The sequence below is a fragment of the Arachis hypogaea genome, chromosome 3 (assembly GCF_003086295.3).
Source record: "Arachis hypogaea cultivar Tifrunner chromosome 3, arahy.Tifrunner.gnm2.J5K5, whole genome shotgun sequence".
NCBI classification, from domain to species: Eukaryota; Viridiplantae; Streptophyta; class Magnoliopsida; order Fabales; family Fabaceae; genus Arachis; species Arachis hypogaea.
In genome coordinates this window covers 8719681-8739432 of record NC_092038.1, presented here as the reverse complement: position 1 = coordinate 8739432, position 19752 = coordinate 8719681, and the positions used below count along the sequence as shown (strand labels likewise).

Below are 19752 nucleotides of genomic sequence, written 5' to 3'. Positions count from 1 at the left end.
CTAACTAAATTTTATCTTTTTAATTAACTCAAATGTATTTAACCAAATTTTAATTTATCATTTTGTTAAGAATTTTAATTTATAGTAATTGTAATATAAGTAACAGAAATACGTTAATTATAAATTACGTTTGTTGTATTTTTTAATTTAACCTTATCTTTTTTCAAACTTAAATAAGTCCTATACGTTGATTAAATTTACACCTTCTAACTCTTTTTTTCTTTTTTATTGTCTGCTCTATTTTAATATTTTTGAGTTTTATATAAAAAAGGCTGTGTAATTTTTTTTGGACAATCTAAAGTTTTTGTTTTATTCTTTTTTTTTTCAAACCAAAACCTAAATCCATGTTACAAACTATAATTATTAAATGGCAAATTTCCTAAAATACCATTGCGTTAAGAAGATACCACTTTTCTTATGCTACGTGTAAAGACACCATTCGCAGGTCAAAACTTGGCCATGGTAAGCCACTTTATACTGTGCCACCAGAGAAGTCAACTATATGCTATGGTAATTATGGTAGCTACACAACTTTTACAATATTTAAAAAAATTTTGTTAAAATTAAAGTAACCCTTTTTCAATAAGTAAAAAATATTACAAAAATATAAAAAAAAGCGTCACTAAGTTCTAGTAACACTTTTAAGTGTTGTTAAATTAAAATCGTATAGGCATGATATAGTTACCATAATAATAACCACCGTATATTTATAATATGACGTAGTGTACTTTCGGAATAAAGAAAATATTTCTTATTTTCAGCCATTAATTTCTCTTCGCTCCATAATTTGTGCATACCGAAACTAGTCACTAGAATTTTCAATCGAAAATATTGCTTATGCTTTGACCTATGGACTTTGAACACATTGCTGCTGAAGAAATGCCGAGTAAGATGTGGGACTTAGACAAAAAGGACTATGTCCACAAAAGTTATGCAAAAATAACATTTTTCCCTATGTTTTTGTTTCCATTTTACATTAAGTTACAAGCATTTATTTTAGATCATTACACTAGTAAGTAGTAACCTCTAACACATATCACTTTCTACCTTTGATTGTTCATGTAATGGACTTGGTAAGTTTTGTGATGCTGCTGCTTCTTCTTTTGACTTGCACCACTCTTTATTCTCTCCATCATCTAAATGTAAGAAGAAGCAAAGCAAACTATAAGCTTCCTCCAGGACCTTCTCCTCTTCCCATCATTGGAAACCTACATGAACTTGGAAATAAACCCCACCATTCTTCAGCCATTCTTGCAAAGATTCATGGCCCCATAATGACTTTGAAGTTGGGACAATTAACCACCATAGTGATCTCTTCAGCTGAAATGGCCAAAATGGTGCTCCAAACCTATGATCAGTTCTTATCGAATCGCACCGTTCCGGAGGCAGCAAGAATTCACAATCACCATATTCATAGCATTGCCTTCATGCCTATGACACCTCTTTGGAGATCCCTTAGGAAGATATGCAACAATCAGTTATTCGCCAACAAGACTATTGACGCGAGGCAAGACTTGCGTCGCAAGAAAGTGCAAGAACTCCTTGGGGAGATCCATCAAAGTAGCCAAATTGGAGAAGGAGTGGATGTTGGAGAAGCAGCTTTCAAGACTACAATAAATTTATTGTCCAACACAATTTTTTCAATGGATTTGGTTCAATCTTCAGGTTCTGCTGCACGGTTCAAGGATTTAGTTGCCAATATCACCAAAGAGAGTGGAAAACCAAACTTGGCTGATTATTTTCCAGCCTTGAGAATGGTTGATCCACAAAGAATTAAAGCACACAATGCCATTTATGCTGGGAAGTTATTGGATATCTTCCATGACTTGATTTACCAAAGGAAGAAGTTGATACTGAAAACAGGTTCTGACACCAATAAGGACATGTTAGAAGCTCTTCTTAACATTTCTCAAGAGAATAGCAAAGAGATGGACAAAATAAATATTGAACATTTAATGCTGGTATAAGCTCTCTTCTCATACTTTCTTTACTCAATTCAACTACAGCTATATCATATATGAATGTTGATTTTAGAATTTATTTTCTTACTTGGTGACTTGGATTTTCATTGCTAGACCTTATTTGTTGCTGGAACAGATACAATCACATCTACATTAGAATGGGCAATGACTGAATTACTCAGCAATCCAAACACTATGAGAAAGGCTAAAAGGGAGCTTGAAGAAACAATTGGAAAGGGAAACCAAGTTGAGGAATCAGACATAGCAAGATTACCATATTTACAAGCAATATTGAAAGAGACATTTCGTTTGCACCCTTCAGTGCCTTTTTTGATCCCAAGAAAAGCTGACACTGATGTAGAAATCAATGGCTATACCATACCAAAAGGTTCACAAGTGCTAATCAATGTTTATGCTATTGGAAGGGATTCAAATGTATGGAAGAATGACACAAATTTGTTCTCACCAGAGAGGTTCTTGGGATTAGAAACTGATGTTAGAGGGAGGCATTTTGAGTTGATACCATTTGGTGCTGGTAGAAGAATATGTCCTGGTTTAACATATGCTATGAGGATTTTGTTCTTGATGTTAGGTTCACTGGTTAATTGTTTTGATTGGAAGCTTGAAAATGATTCAAAAGCTGAGGATATTGATAAGGAAGAAGAATTTGGAATAACATTAAGAAAGTGTAAACCCCTTAGATCCATTCCAATCAAAGTAAATAACTAATCTCTTTACCTTGAAGGAAATTAAAACTTTGTTGTGTTTGCACTTTCCTATATCCTTTCATATAATGATGCTGACAAAGAGCTTTGATTATAATATTTTTCTTGTTAAGTGGATATGTACTTTTTGAGGCTTTAATATTTGGGTGAAAATCTTAAGTACTATATTTGAGGATTGTACCTCCACATGAATGTCAGCAATAGAACACTTAAAAGCAAGAAACAAAATGAACAATAAAAGAAGTGATTATAAGAACTATTTCTCCATGGCCAAGTGTGGTAGAACATGTCAACTTAGATACTAAGTAACATGTGGTTAGGTTCAAAAGTGATTATGATTCGCAAAATTTCATTCATTTCCACATGAAAAATGAAAAAAAAGGTTAAAATATTAATTAAGAAATTATTTGTAAGATCACAAGAGAAATAAAGTCTTAAATTGGGATATTTTTAAATAAAGATTTAATAGTTTCAAAATTCAAATCATTTTTCACATAAAAATGTATTAGTAAAATTCTTTTAGTCTTCTATTAACATGTGATACTCTGTATTCCAGTTTAGTATAATGATTTTGTTAGTGTTGCAAGTGTGAGGAATGTTGAAGTTAGTCCCACATCAAAGAAAGCAAGGAAGAGTGAGGAGTTTATAAGATAAGAGACCCATTAATTTGACACCTTAAGGTTTTGAGTTAGATGTGGTGTCTTCTTATCTTATGTTTTCTCACTTGATTCCTCTTCGGTTGACACACGGTGAAATTTACCCTTGGAGAAGGAGAAATAATTAAAGTAAATTAAATTTAATAATAATTATAATAATTAATTATTTATTTAATTAATAATTTATATTAATTATTTATATAATAATCAATATTAAATATTATTTATATTTATATTATTATATTAAATTAGCCGTTGTAAAACTAGCCGTTGTAAAATTAGCTGTTGCAAAACTAGCCGTTATTATGTTACCGTTATTATTAATAAATTAATATTTTGTTACTCTATATATACCACTTAGATACACTTCTATTCTCACATTATCTACTACTCTTCTTTATCTTCTTCCAAGTTTACGAAATTAAAGTTCTGCTACTATTATTTTTTGTTCGAAAAAATGGATCCAAACCAACTCAACTCTTTCTTCAATTACTTACAAAACTTTCCTCAAATTCCAAATACCCAACAATCTCAAACCTCAAACTCTCAAGTTCCAAATCAAAACTTGACACTACCAAATTCATTTCAAAATCCAAATCCACAAAATCTTTCTAATTTTAATTTTCAAGCTCCTTATAATAATCAGTTTCCTATATTCCAAGCGCAAAATCAAAATTCACAAACACCCCATTTTCCATTTTCGTCCATATTTAACCCCTCTATCGGAAATGTTACTCCAACTTCCTTGCCGTTTCCAACTCAATTCAGTGCATCAAGACATAACTCATCTGGTGTTGGTGGCTCTTCTAACCCATCATCTCAGACTCCTATACAATCTAGTCTAAATTCGCAATATTCAGATTTTGCCAACCCTCGTAAATTAAATGCTATCGACCTTAATGATGATGATATTGAAGATCGGAGGCAAGATAGCATTCAACACTGGCATTGGAAAGAGGATGAGATGCTGATCAGTTGATGGTTAAATGTTTCAACTGACCCACGGTGAAATTTACCGTTGGAGAAGGAGAGATGAGTTCCCTCACGGAAGCCAAGGCAGAAAAGTCCCTCTGAGCAGGGACTCAAACATAACCCATGGCAAGTTACCTTTTAAATAAATATATATAAAATTATAATTAAATAAATAATTATATTAAATAATTAAATTATAATAAATAATTATATTAAATAATTATTTAAATAATTATATTAAATAATTAAAACTAGCCGTTGTAAAATTAGCTGTTGCAAAACTAGCCGTTATTATGTTACCGTTATTATTAATAAATTAATATTTTGTTACTCTATATATACCACTTAGATACACTTCTATTCTCACACTATCTACTACTCTTCTTTATCTTCTTCCAAGTTTACGAAATTAAAGTTCTGCTACTATTATTTTTTGTTCGAAAAAATGGATCCAAACCAACTCAACTCTTTCTTCAATTACTTACAAAACTTTCCTCAAATTCCAAATACCCAACAATCTCAAACCTCAAACTCTCAAGTTCCAAATCAAAACTTGACACTACCAAATTCATTTCAAAATCCAAATCCACAAAATCTTTCTAATTTTAATTTTCAAGCTCCTTATAATAATCAGTTTCCTATATTCCAAGCGCAAAATCAAAATTCACAAACACCCCATTTTCCATTTTCGTCCATATTTAACCCCTCTATCGGAAATGTTACTCCAACTTCCTTGCCGTTTCCAACTCAATTCAGTGCATCAAGACATAACTCATCTGGTGTTGGTGGCTCTTCTAACCCATCCTCTCAGACTCCTATACAATCTAGTCCAAATTCGCAATATTCAGATTTTGCCAACCCTCGTAGATTAAATGCTATCGACCTTAATGATGATGATATTGAAGATCGGAGGCAAGATAGTATTCAACACTGGCATTGGAAAGAGGATGAGATGTTGATCAGTTGATGGTTAAATGTTTCAACTGACCCACGGTGAAATTTACCGTTGGAGAAGGAGAGATGAGTTCCCTCACGGAAGCCAAGGCAGAAAAGTCCCTCTGAGCAGGGACTCAAACATAACCCATGGCAAGTTACCTTTTAAATAAATATATATAAAATTATAATTAAATAAATAATTATATTAAATAATAAAATTATAATAAATAATTATATTAAATAATTATTTAAATAATTATATTAAATAATTAAAACTAGCCGTTGTAAAATTAGCTGTTGCAAAACTAGCCGTTATTATGTTACCGTTATTATTAATAAATTAATATTTTGTTACTCTATATATACCACTTAGATACACTTCTATTCTCACACTATCTACTACTCTTCTTTATCTTCTTCCAAGTTTACGAAATTAAAGTTCTGCTACTATTATTTTTTGTTCGAAAAAATGGATCCAAACCAACTCAACTCTTTCTTCAATTACTTACAAAACTTTCCTCAAATTCCAAATACCCAACAATCTCAAACCTCAAACTCTCAAGTTCCAAATCAAAACTTGACACTACCAAATTCATTTCAAAATCCAAATCCACAAAATCTTTCTAATTTTAATTTTCAAGCTCCTTATAATAATCAGTTTCCTATATTCCAAGCGCAAAATAAAAATTCACAAACACCCCATTTTCCATTTTCGTCCATATTTAACCCCTCTATCGGAAATGTTACTCCAACTTCCTTGCCGTTTCCAACTCAATTCAGTGCATCAAGACATAACTCATCTGGTGTTGGTGGCTCTTCTAACCCATCCTCTCAGACTCCTATACAATCTAGTCCAAATTCGCAATATTCAGATTTTGCCAACCCTCGTAGATTAAATGCTATCGACCTTAATGATGATGATATTGAAGATCGGAGGCAAGATAGTATTCAACACTGGCATTGGAAAGAGGATGAGATGCTGATCAGTTGATGGTTAAATGTTTCAACTGACCCACGGTGAAATTTACCGTTGGAGAAGGAGAGATGAGTTCCCTCACGGAAGCCAAGGCAGAAAAGTCCCTCTGAGCAGGGACTCAAACATAACCCATGGCAAGTTACCTTTTAAATAAATATATATAAAATTATAATTAAATAAATAATTATATTAAATAATTAAATTATAATAAATAATTATATTAAATAATTATTTAAATAATTATATTAAATAATTAAAACTAGCCGTTGTAAAATTAGCTGTTGCAAAACTAGCCGTTATTATGTTACCGTTATTATTAATAAATTAATATTTTGTTACTCTATATATACCACTTAGATACACTTCTATTCTCACACTATCTACTACTCTTCTTTATCTTCTTCCAAGTTTACGAAATTAAAGTTCTGCTACTATTATTTTTTGTTCGAAAAAATGGATCCAAACCAACTCAACTCTTTCTTCAATTACTTACAAAACTTTCCTCAAATTCCAAATACCCAACAATCTCAAACCTCAAACTCTCAAGTTCCAAATCAAAACTTGACACTACCAAATTCATTTCAAAATCCAAATCCACAAAATCTTTCTAATTTTAATTTTCAAGCTCCTTATAATAATCAGTTTCCTATATTCCAAGCGCAAAATCAAAATTCACAAACACCCCATTTTCCATTTTCGTCCATATTTAACCCCTCTATCGGAAATGTTACTCCAACTTCCTTGCCGTTTCCAACTCAATTCAGTGCATCAAGACATAACTCATCTGGTGTTGGTGGCTCTTCTAACCCATCATCTCAGACTCCTATACAATCTAGTCTAAATTCGCAATATTCAGATTTTGCCAACCCTCGTAGATTAAATGCTATCGACCTTAATGATGATGATATTGAAGATCGGAGGCAAGATAGCATTCAACACTGGCATTGGAAAGAGGATGAGATGCTGATCAGTTGATGGTTAAATGTTTCAACTGACCCACGGTGAAATTTACCGTTGGAGAAGGAGAGATGAGTTCCCTCACGGAAGCCAAGGCAGAAAAGTCCCTCTGAGCAGGGACTCAAACATAACCCATGGCAAGTTACCTTTTAAATAAATATATATAAAATTATAATTAAATAAATAATTATATTAAATAATTAAATTATAATAAATAATTATATTAAATAATTATTTAAATAATTATATTAAATAATTAAAACTAGCCGTTGTAAAATTAGCTGTTGCAAAACTAGCCGTTATTATGTTACCGTTATTATTAATAAATTAATATTTTGTTACTCTATATATACCACTTAGATACACTTCTATTCTCACACTATCTACTACTCTTCTTTATCTTCTTCCAAGTTTACGAAATTAAAGTTCTGCTACTATTATTTTTTGTTCGAAAAAATGGATCCAAACCAACTCAACTCTTTCTTCAATTACTTACAAAACTTTCCTCAAATTCCAAATACCCAACAATCTCAAACCTCAAACTCTCAAGTTCCAAATCAAAACTTGACACTACCAAATTCATTTCAAAATCCAAATCCACAAAATCTTTCTAATTTTAATTTTCAAGCTCCTTATAATAATCAGTTTCCTATATTCCAAGCGCAAAATCAAAATTCACAAACACCCCATTTTCCATTTTCGTCCATATTTAACCCCTCTATCGAAAATGTTACTCCAACTTCCTTGCCGTTTCCAACTCAATTCAGTGCATCAAGACATAACTCATCTGGTGTTGGTGGCTCTTCTAACCCATCCTCTCAGACTCCTATACAATCTAGTCCAAATTCGCAATATTCAGATTTTGCCAACCCTCGTAGATTAAATGCTATCGACCTTAATGATGATGATATTGAAGATCGGAGGCAAGATAGTATTCAACACTGGCATTGGAAAGAGGATGAGATGTTGATCAGTTGATGGTTAAATGTTTCAACTGACCCACGGTGAAATTTACCGTTGGAGAAGGAGAGATGAGTTCCCTCACGGAAGCCAAGGCAGAAAAGTCCCTCTGAGCAGGGACTCAAACATAACCCATGGCAAGTTACCTTTTAAATAAATATATATAAAATTATAATTAAATAAATAATTATATTAAATAATAAAATTATAATAAATAATTATATTAAATAATTATTTAAATAATTATATTAAATAATTAAAACTAGCCGTTGTAAAATTAGCTGTTGCAAAACTAGCCGTTATTATGTTACCGTTATTATTAATAAATTAATATTTTGTTACTCTATATATACCACTTAGATACACTTCTATTCTCACACTATCTACTACTCTTCTTTATCTTCTTCCAAGTTTACGAAATTAAAGTTCTGCTACTATTATTTTTTGTTCGAAAAAATGGATCCAAACCAACTCAACTCTTTCTTCAATTACTTACAAAACTTTCCTCAAATTCCAAATACCCAACAATCTCAAACCTCAAACTCTCAAGTTCCAAATCAAAACTTGACACTACCAATTTCATTTCAAAATCCAAATCCACAAAATCTTTCTAATTTTAATTTTCAAGCTCCTTATAATAATCAGTTTCCTATATTCCAAGCGCAAAATCAAAATTCACAAACACCCCATTTTTCATTTTCGTCCATATTTAACCCCTCTATCGGAAATGTTACTCTAACTTCCTTGCCGTTTCCAACTCAATTCAGTGCATCAAGACATAACTCATCTGGTATTGGTGGCTCTTCTAACCCATCCTCTCAGACTCCTATACAATCTAGTCCAAATTCGCAATATTCAGATTTTGCCAACCCTCGTAGATTAAATGCTATCGACCTTAATGATGATGATATTGAAGATCGGAGGCAAGATAGTATTCAACACTGGCATTGGAAAGAGGATGAGATGCTGATCAGTTGATGGTTAAATGTTTCAACTGACCCACGGTGAAATTTACCGTTGGAGAAGGAGAGATGAGTTCCCTCACGGAAGCCAAGGCAGAAAAGTCCCTCTGAGCAGGGACTCAAACATAACCCATGGCAAGTTACCTTTTAAATAAATATATATAAAATTATAATTAAATAAATAATTATATTAAATAATAAAATTATAATAAATAATTATATTAAATAATTATTTAAATAATTATATTAAATAATTAAAACTAGCCGTTGTAAAATTAGCTGTTGCAAAACTAGCCGTTATTATGTTACCGTTATTATTAATAAATTAATATTTTGTTACTCTATATATACCACTTAGATACACTTCTATTCTCACACTATCTACTACTCTTCTTTATCTTCTTCCAAGTTTACGAAATTAAAGTTCTGCTACTATTATTTTTTGTTCAAAAAAATGGATCCAAACCAACTCAACTCTTTCTTCAATTACTTACAAAACTTTCCTCAAATTCCAAATACCCAACAATCTCAAACCTCAAACTCTCAAGTTCCAAATCAAAACTTGACACTACCAAATTCATTTCAAAATCCAAATCCACAAAATCTTTCTAATTTTAATTTTCAAGCTCCTTATAATAATCAGTTTCCTATATTCCAAGCGCAAAATAAAAATTCACAAACACCCCATTTTCCATTTTCGTCCATATTTAACCCCTCTATCGGAAATGTTACTCCAACTTCCTTGCCGTTTCCAACTCAATTCAGTGCATCAAGACATAACTCATCTGGTGTTGGTGGCTCTTCTAACCCATCCTCTCAGACTCCTATACAATCTAGTCCAAATTCGCAATATTCAGATTTTGCCAACCCTCGTAGATTAAATGCTATCGACCTTAATGATGATGATATTGAAGATCGGAGGCAAGATAGTATTCAACACTGGCATTGGAAAGAGGATGAGATGCTGATCAGTTGATGGTTAAATGTTTCAACTGACCCACGGTGAAATTTACCGTTGGAGAAGGAGAGATGAGTTCCCTCACGGAAGCCAAGGCAGAAAAGTCCCTCTGAGCAGGGACTCAAACATAACCCATGGCAAGTTACCTTTTAAATAAATATATATAAAATTATAATTAAATAAATAATTATATTAAATAATTAAATTATAATAAATAATTATATTAAATAATTAAATAAAATTAAATTTAATAATAATTATAATAGTTAATTAAATTAAATAATTATAATTTTATTTAATTAATAAATTATATTAATTATTTAAATAATAATTTAATTAAGTAATTAAATTATAATTAATTTATTAATAATTATAATAATTAATTAGATTAAATAATTAATTATTTATTTAATTAATAATTTATATTAATTATTTATATAATAATCAATATTAAATATTATTTATATTTATATTATTATATTAAATTAGCCGTTGTAAAACTAGCCGTTGTAAAATTAGCTGTTGCAAAACTAGCCGTTATTATGTTACCGTTATTATTAATAAATTAATATTTTGTTACTCTATATATACCACTTAGATACACTCCTATTCTCACACTATCTACTACTCTTCTTTATCTTCTTCCAAGTTTACGAAATCAAAATTTTGCTACTATTATTTTTTGTTCGAAAAAATGGATCCAAACTAACTCAACTCTTTCTTCAATTACTTACAAAACTTTCCTCAAATTTCAAATACCCAACAATCTCAAACCTCAAACTCTCAAGTTCCAAATCAAAACTTGACACTACCAAATTCATTTCAAAATCCAAATCCACAAAATCTTTCTAATTTTAATTTTCAAACTCCTTATAATAATCAGTTTCCTATATTCCAAGCGCAAAATCAAAATTCACAAACACCCCATTTTCTATTTTCGTCCATATTTAACCCCTCTATCGGAAATGTTACTCCAACTTCCTTGCCGTTTCCAACTCAATTCAGTGCATCAAGACATAACTCATCTGGTGTTGGTGGCTCTTCTAACCCATCCTCTCAGACTCCTATACAATCTAGTCCAAATTCGCAATATTCAGATTTTGCCAACCCTCGTGGATTAAATCTATCGACCTTAATGATGATGATATTGAAGATCGGAGGCAAGATAGTATTCAACACTGGCATTGGAAAGAGGATGAGATGCTGATCAGTGGATGGTTAAATGTTTCAACTGACCCTGTAGTTGGTACCGATCAAAAGGGGAAAACATTTTGGAGTCGAATTCATAGCTACTGTGTAGAATTTTGCACCGACATGACAAGGGGGTAGTTGCATGTAAGAAATGATGGTATAAGATCAACAAGGCTGTTGCACAATTTGCTAGTTGCTACAATCAAGTTAGTCGAAACATAAGGAGTGGTTCGAACGCTGATGATATAAAGGAGTTGGCTTATAAACTTTATTCCACAAATTATGGTCAAAAGTTCCCTTTTGAGAGACATTGGAATATGCTTCGGTTGGAGCAAAAATGGAGAAGCCAACTACCTACACAGAGTGGTGGCTCAAAGAGAACCAAGGTTAGTGCAACTGGAGCATACTCATCCTCATCAAACCCAGAAACACCGTTGGCTGACGAACCCGGTGTGGACTCTCCCGTTCGCCCACAAAGATCAAAGAAGAGCAAGCGAAGAGATAAGGGAAAATCACAGATGTATGATATGATTGTTGGGAAAAGAAAAAGCTTGTCAACATAATGAGAGCTTGTATTATATTGCATAATATGATTGTTGAGGATGAAAGAGACAGCTATGCAGGAAATTTTGCTCAAGGCTTAGAGTATGATGATGTTGAAAATGACTTATCACAACCTCAGCTGGGAGAGGAAGATTTTGCACCATACCATCAATTTCTCCAAAGAAATGCCCAACTTCGAAATAGGCAGCAGCATAGACAATTGAATGAAGACTTGATTGAACATATATGGCAATTTCACAATGCTTGTCGTCAACTATAGAGTTTAATTATGTTTTTCTTTGTATTAAGTAATTTTACAAATTAGTGTAACCCCGAATTATCTATTGTGTATTATTGTTATATATGAATTTATTTAATATTAATATCTTTTAATAGTGAATTATTTTAAATTTAAATATTTAAATTACATTATTAAAAAAAATTAATTACATTAATTACAAGTATTTTAATTAATTAATTAAGTGGGACCACAACAGGGATTAAAGTTAGTTCCTCCTAATGGAGAAGAGAGAGATGCTTTGAGTTCCTATTTATTGTTTATGACGTAAAAACTGATGTGGAGTTACTTTTTATGACAGGTGGACCATAAACAGGAATTGGGATGAGTTTTCTACTGGAGATGGTCTAATTCAACTAAATTCAAACATATTTTATATGAGATGACAATATATAATTTATTTTTTATAAAGGACATTAGTGGAATATTTATTTTTAATATACTTAGTTATCTTTTCAATGAAAGTTCTTTGACCATTTTCAAAATCGTTATAATAAATCAGAATACAAAGTATCACATGTTAGGAGAAAAAGCTTACCAACACATTTTTATATTCGAAGAATGTTTTTTCACTTAAACATCATTAAATCTTTTTTTTAATATATGAAAAGAAGGAAGTAGTGATTACTTAATTTGGTAAAAGAAAATTTACCATTTATTTGTTTAACTATATGGCATTATAGTTTTGTAAAATAATACATGTATAATAAAGGAAGCCATAATTAAGATTGTAAGCAAGTCTCACAACTATATAGGTGATTTTATTTGTGACTAATTAAAATTTTCTTTTTTGTGCGTGTTCAAAAATAACATTTTTTTGTAGAATTTTACAATAAATGAATCCAACCAAAATTAACAGTTTAATAGATTTTAATTATTTAAATGTTAGTTGGTGAATTTTTTTTCTTTTGTTCAATTAGGTCTTGTAACATGTTTAAGGTTTGTTAAGCCGTTTCCGGGTCGGATCCCCAAATCGAAACCGAATCCTTACCCGCCACTCCGTGTTTGCTGTGCAAGAAAAGCAAAAACTCGGAAACCCTACCAAAACCCCTGAAATGAAAAACCGAAAGCTCTCTTCTTTTTTCATTCCCATGGAAGCTAACACTTAAAAACCTCATCTTTTTGTGTTAAACCTTCTTCCCCCTTTTTGCTTTTCATTCTCATTTTCCGAATTATCGAACAAAATGGCGAAAACAACCTATGCGGCGGGTTTGTTGTCAGCCATAGCAGCCGCAGCTGGTTTCTCTCAAAACCACACTGCTTCTTATGCTGATGGCCCTTTTAACTTTCCCTTCACCAACCTTCCCCAACAACCGCCACAACCGCCTCCTCCTTCCGATGGAAAATCGCCGCCGGAGGCGCCGCCGCCGCAGCCTAAGGTTCGAAATGACCATCCTAGGACCACTTCTGCTGGGTTTGATCCTGAGGCTCTGGAGAGAGGTGTCAAGGCACTCAAGGAGATTTCCTCATCTCCCCATGGCAAAAAGGTTCGGACTTTGCACTGGGGGTGTTTGTTATAATGCCCTTTTTTTTAATTTTAATCTGGCTTTTATGTAGTTGTTTATGTAATTGATATGTTGTGTTTTTTGTCTTTAAAAAAAGGTTTTTGATGTTATAAAAAAACAAGAGGAGACAAAGCAAGCTGAATTGGCTGCAAAGGTGGCAGAGTTTAAGGAAATGAAAGCACAACACGAAATTGTAAGTTGATCATCGTGACGTGTTCTAGTTTACTTTATTTTAATTGGAATGATTAATGTTTAGGTATAGTAAACTGAAGCTGTCTGTGATAGTTGAATATTCATGTTTAATCTTTTGCTTTGTCCTTTGTTTTGTGTGTATTTTGTTATTTGCTTGTATCGCAGGAGAGACAAAGGATTATATATGATGAACAAAAAAAGCTATCCCAGCATCAAGCACAAACTAAATCCCAGATTGCTAAATATGAGGATGAATTGGCAAGGAAGAGGATGCAGGTATTAAACCTTCTGAAATTCGGGGAATTTATATGTGTTTATTTTATGTGGTGATGCAGTGTTTCTCATTATTTTATTGTTATTGTCAGGCAGAAAATGAGTACCAGAGAGCTAGGAATCAAGAGTTAGTAAAAATGCAAGAAGAATCATCAATCAGACAGGAGCAAGCTCGACGTGCAACAGAAGAACAGATTCAAGCACAACGGAGGCAAACTGAAAGAGAGAAGGCTGAGATCGAACGTGAAACAATCAGAGTAAGGGCTATGGCAGAAGCGGAAGGAAGAGCACATGAAGCAAAGCTAGCTGAAGAGGTCAACAGGCGAATGCTAGTAGATCGTGCTAATGCAGAGCGAGAAAAATGGGTCGCTGCCATCAATACTACTTTTGAACATATTGGAGGTACATTTCCCCCAGATGCATGAATGTCTCTGTGCATTTGTGGTTTTAGATTTATAGACTACTTATAACCCTGAACATGAACACTTGATATATCTTCCGCAGGGGGATTGAAAGCCATTCTAACAGATCAAAACAAGTTGGTTGTAGCAGTTGGTGGAGTGACTGCCCTCGCAGCTGGGGTCTACACAACGAGGTATAGATCATTCAGCAAACTTGGAATGTGCAATTAATTCCTCATAAATTTAAGGATCCCTTTTAGGATTTCTTAGAAGCTTACAGTTGGCATGGCATGCATTTCACGTCTGTTTCCATCTGCTCAATTATGTTCGTATTGGTTATTAGTAAAATTTCTTTACCATGCTCCTTTGTTTTATTCTTTTTCTAAAACTCAACCTAAACTGGTCAATCTGTCTCACCGAATGGTTGACTGATGGATTTTGGCCTTGGTTTCATGTGCCAATTGTCAGTTACCACTTATCAATATATTAGCTAAGAACGAAAAAACTCCCGAATATTATTATTTTACTGATGAAAGATGAATCTTTTTCTCTGCTTCAATGTTGTAAGGCCAAAACTTGACATGTGAAGCATAAGTACTATGGTATGTATTTCAGCTAAAGGTTTTCCTCTGTGGATGCATTTGGTACTATACCGTTTCTGTGTGTAGTTACAGATATTTTTACCTTCATCAGGAAGTTTGAAGTTTGACTTGGGAGCTTTAGAAACATGTTTAAATATCTCTTTATATTAGATATAATACTCACACAAATGCAGAAATACTTAGAACTGGTGTAGGTCTTAAATTAATACCTTTGTGATATTGCACAGCCTTCACTTTTAGATATCATCAACCTTAAGTACTTCTATTTTTATTTTTTTTTCCCACTTTCCACATCAATGGATTCCTTCTTTCTCATAGTAACTTGTAACGTACTGTCATCTGCATGCTAGGTCTTAGTAATATTCATAATGACTTAAGATATGATTTTTTAAGTTGCTGTCACTGAAGTAATGGCTTGTGCTGGTCATTCTTGTTCAATACAGGGAAGGTGCACGGGTTATTTGGGGATATGTGGATAGAATTTTGGGACAACCATCATTGATCCGAGAGTCATCCAGAGGGAAATACCCTTGGTCTGGTGTGTTTTCCCGGGCCATGAGCTCCCTGTCTCGTCGTAGTGATGCAACTTCGAAAAATGGAAATGGTTTTGGTGATGTAATTTTGCATCCTTCACTTCAAAAACGGATTGAGCAGCTGTCGTCTGCAACGGCAAATACAAAAGCACATCAAGCACCATTCAGAAACATGCTTTTCTATGGCCCTCCAGGAACTGGGAAGACAATGGCTGCTAGAGAATTGGCTCGTAAATCTGTATGATATTTTACTCGTAACTATATTTGTCATCCTATTGAAGTGTTAAATATCATCTACTTTTCTCATCCATAGGTCACAAGAAATAAGTTGACTTTCTGTGCTCATTATTTTATCCCCTGGAATTCTTTCCTTTTGAATTAATTGTGGTTTTCTGTTTCTCTTTCAATTTTATGTAGGGGTTAGATTATGCATTGATGACTGGAGGAGATGTTGCTCCACTGGGATCACAGGCTGTAACAAAAATACACCAGTTGTTTGATTGGGCTAAGAAATCAAAAAAGGGTTTATTGCTTTTCATTGACGAAGCCGATGCATTTCTGTGCGAGTAAGCAATGCTGCTTCCAACTTCAATTAATTATTTTTCCTAATGTCTATAGCCACATAAATGTGTCCAGTTTGCAAGAGAATACTGTTTTTGTCTTTCTTTTTTTAAGTGAGCAGAAGATTTGGTAGAGGGAGATTATTAGTTATTATCATTGTTTTCCTGACAATTGTTTGCACTCAATCAACTTTGCAGGCGGAACAAGACCTATATGAGTGAAGCACAAAGAAGTGCACTAAATGCTCTTCTCTTCCGAACTGGTGACCAGTCTAAAGACATAGTCCTTGCACTTGCCACAAATCGACCAGGTGATCTTGATTCAGCTGTGGCAGATCGAATTGATGAGGTCTTGGAATTCCCCTTACCTGGGGAAGGAGAGCGCTTTAAACTTCTTAAGCTCTATTTGGACAAGTACATAGCCCAAGCCGGATCGAGGAAGTCGGGTTCAATTCAAAGCTTGTTCAAAGGAAACCCGCAAAAGATAGAAATTAAAGGATTGACTGATGATATCATAAAGGAAGCGGCAGCTAAAACCGAAGGATTTTCTGGAAGGGAGATAGCAAAACTGATGGCAAGTGTTCAAGCTGCTGTATATGGGAGCGAGAACTGTGTGCTTGACCCAAGCCTGTTCCGCGAAGTGGTAGATTACAAAGTTGCGGAGCATCAACAGAGAAGAAAGTTGGCAGGTGCTGATAAAGCTAGTGCTTGAGAGGATGTTCATTATCTTAGATTGTGCCATGAACCCTTCTATTGTTGGTATAAGCCTTAGTTTGTATGCAAATTTTAGCTCACATAACGGGGGTTGACCCGCCATTTTATTCATTGATTATCCCCAACGACAAGAGGGAGATTTTGGAATTTGAGTGTAGTCGAGTTTAATTTTACCGACTGATAATTATTCTTAATAGTTCGTATCCAACTTTAACTACTTCCGATATTGTTCTCTCCTGGTCCTGGCTATGGATAATAAATGGAGGTTGCATACAGCCCTTGATGCTTGAGTTTTATTTCTTGAAAATATTATGACTTGCCATTTACGTAGTGATCACACTATTTGCATACATTTGGGGATGAAGGATCAACAAACTAATCCATATTTGCATCATAAAATTTCAAGACTTATATCATCGGAGTTACAAATTCAATAGTGGAATTTTGCATTTTTTGTTTGTTCATATAATTATAAGGTAATAAATTCAGAACTATTGTGATGAGACCTAATTCTTTCATATTCCTACAGCTATGTGAATAATGGCATGAAGATCTCTTACAAACTTTTTTAACCCACCATAGTAGCTTTTCCCAACCTAGGAATCACGAGATGAAAAATTGATCACTGAATGAAAATGTACGTCCATTCTTAAGCAAATTAAATAGCTCTGCAAATCACAAAGTGACAGCATCCCATCACTACTAGCAGATAGTGACATGAACAACCTTGTATTTTTTTTATTTAACATATTGTAACAAAGAAGTATCCTTGTAGCATTTAGTCGGGAAACATTTTACCAGCATAAAAAATATTGTTCAGCAGCAACCACCAAAATACAGACCAGAATACTTGTAGACAGCATTTTCCTAATGATGATGATCCTGATAATAACGTAGGCCACAATATTTGCAAATAGCTGGCTCGTCCTTATCAAGGCATATGTACTCAATTGGGTGCCCAAGTGCAGGATTAGTATCTAATACAACATACAGCAACACCCAAATTAGTTCTTATAAAGATGTTAAAAGTAAAACTTTAAAGTTTATATATCTTTCTATAAATCTTTTACAAGTTGGACGGGATAACTAAATTTTGCAAAAATTGTACCTCCTTCACAAGCAACTATCCTATCTTCAACCTTGATAGGTGGAACTTCATTAATCAGCTCCATTGGAGATTTCTTGCTTGTATCCTATTAAAGAAGAAACAAGCATGAGTTTAACAAACGCCCTTCTATAAGCAGGAATGAGTTAAGATTCTGGCACATGAAGGAGTGAAGGACCAACTCATTCAAGTTAAACTTAAAACACAATAAGTTAAAGCTGCTGAAAAGACAATGTGACCTGTTTACTAAGAAAGTAATTCAGATTTTCCAATATTCAAATTGCAAACTCTTCCACATATAATCTAGAAATCCTGTAACATAGCAAAATTTTGAACCAGTGACTTACTAATTTATTTTTCACGTTCTCCCCCTATATGCAAACATCTAGATAGAGACATATAGTATCGAATGCATACTGTGTAATTCATCGAAACTTTTGCTTCACCTCTTCTATTATAGAATTAGGTTAAACAATGTACATATTCCAAAATAAACAGCAGTTTATATTACAAATATATTTATCAACGAGATTTTCATTTCTAGCAATGGAAGTGGAAGAAAAAAGAAATAAGTGTTCTCTTTTATCACGATCTTCCACACACTTTGAAACAACACCCTCATCTATCATTATGTCTACAGAGTAATCCAAGAAATAAAAACCACAATTTGGAAGATCATTTCACGAAATTGTAATGTGAATCCAATAACTGGAACTAAATTCCTATTAGAAATAGCTAACGAACGAATACAAGTGAATAACCTAATTAGATTCCAAAACCAGGCACAACCTAAAAATGATTATTCTTATTCCAATTAAATGGAAACGTAACATTTGGATCTCGCGAACAATGGCGTTAAGACGGAAACGGTTACCTGCATCCACTTGGCGGTGTGCTCACTGATTTGAGTGCTCACAAGGCTCAACCTCCTCGTGCCCGTCGCCGACGACGCGAGCTTCGACGATTTCATGAGGCCTCTCAACAAACTCGATGCCATTTCACAAACCCTAAATTGAATCAAATATCAGAAAAATGCGACTGAAAATTGAGGATTTTGATTCAGCTTCAGCAAGATGAATCAAAGTGTGGGTATTCGCAGCTTGTCGAATTGAAGAAACCCACACCCCGTACCTCACAAAACGATGGCCGTCGGAGAAAGTGCTCTAATTGGGCCTCGTTAACCATTCCAATGGGCCGGCCCATATTTTATTGGTCCCAATAAACTGTTAAGATCCACCAAAGATGATGATAGTATGATACCCATTACATTTGAAAACCAATAAAAAAAATGATAACCCATTACAATTGACAAAAATTCTGTAAAAGTAAAATTTATCAACATGACTAATTAACTTGGATTGTTTGACGATGGAAACTCAGGTGAAGTCGACTTCACGTGAAGTTGATATCTGAGAGCCGTTAGATGATTTGATTGATTTGACTAAATTTTTATCTAATAGTTCTCATGTATCAACTTCACGTGAAGTCGACTTTACTTGAATTTTCACCTTGTTTGACTGATCAACTCATATATAATTAATCAAGTGTCAATAATTCGAATCTTACCCAGTCAGAGGCCCTCTTTGGAGGATTCTGTGGCAAACAAAAACTTTAAAACTAAATATATCTTTTTTTGTTGGTCCGAATTGTAGATATTTTTGAAATACGAAGTAATGCAGAAAGTATTTCTCCATGAAGAGTGAGTATCATGTGAAGTTAAGCTGCCCTTGCCTTGTTCAGTTCGAGCATCATGAGTTGTATAAGATCGATGG

The 19752-nt window shown here is 33.4% G+C and overlaps 3 protein-coding genes across 3 annotated transcripts; 2 read left to right on the top strand and 1 right to left on the bottom strand.

Annotated features, from left to right (window-relative positions):
• Positions 1-1383: 1383 nt before the first annotated feature.
• LOC112772510 (geraniol 8-hydroxylase-like) lies at positions 1384-2690 on the top strand. Its single transcript, XM_025817477.2, has 2 exons — positions 1384-1961; positions 2076-2690. Exons 1-2 carry the CDS (start codon positions 1428-1430, stop codon positions 2688-2690), a joined length of 1149 nt encoding a protein of 382 aa, XP_025673262.2. The 5' UTR covers positions 1384-1427.
• Positions 2691-13062: 10372 nt separating this feature from the next.
• LOC112789296 (uncharacterized) lies at positions 13063-17150 on the top strand. The gene is made up of 8 exons (XM_025831141.3): positions 13063-13582; positions 13698-13793; positions 13958-14068; positions 14158-14467; positions 14570-14660; positions 15512-15839; positions 16019-16167; positions 16360-17150. The coding sequence occupies exons 1-8, from the start codon at positions 13280-13282 to the stop codon at positions 16871-16873; spliced, it is 1902 nt and encodes a 633-aa protein (XP_025686926.1). The 5' UTR covers positions 13063-13279; the 3' UTR covers positions 16874-17150.
• Positions 17151-17588: 438 nt separating this feature from the next.
• Positions 17589-19159, bottom strand: LOC112789300 (NADH dehydrogenase [ubiquinone] iron-sulfur protein 6, mitochondrial). The gene is made up of 3 exons (XM_025831145.2): positions 18855-19159; positions 17984-18068; positions 17589-17852 (listed from the first exon to the last, which is right to left on the bottom strand). The coding sequence occupies exons 1-3, from the start codon at positions 18975-18977 to the stop codon at positions 17743-17745; spliced, it is 318 nt and encodes a 105-aa protein (XP_025686930.1). The 5' UTR covers positions 18978-19159; the 3' UTR covers positions 17589-17742.
• Positions 19160-19752: the final 593 nt, after the last annotated feature.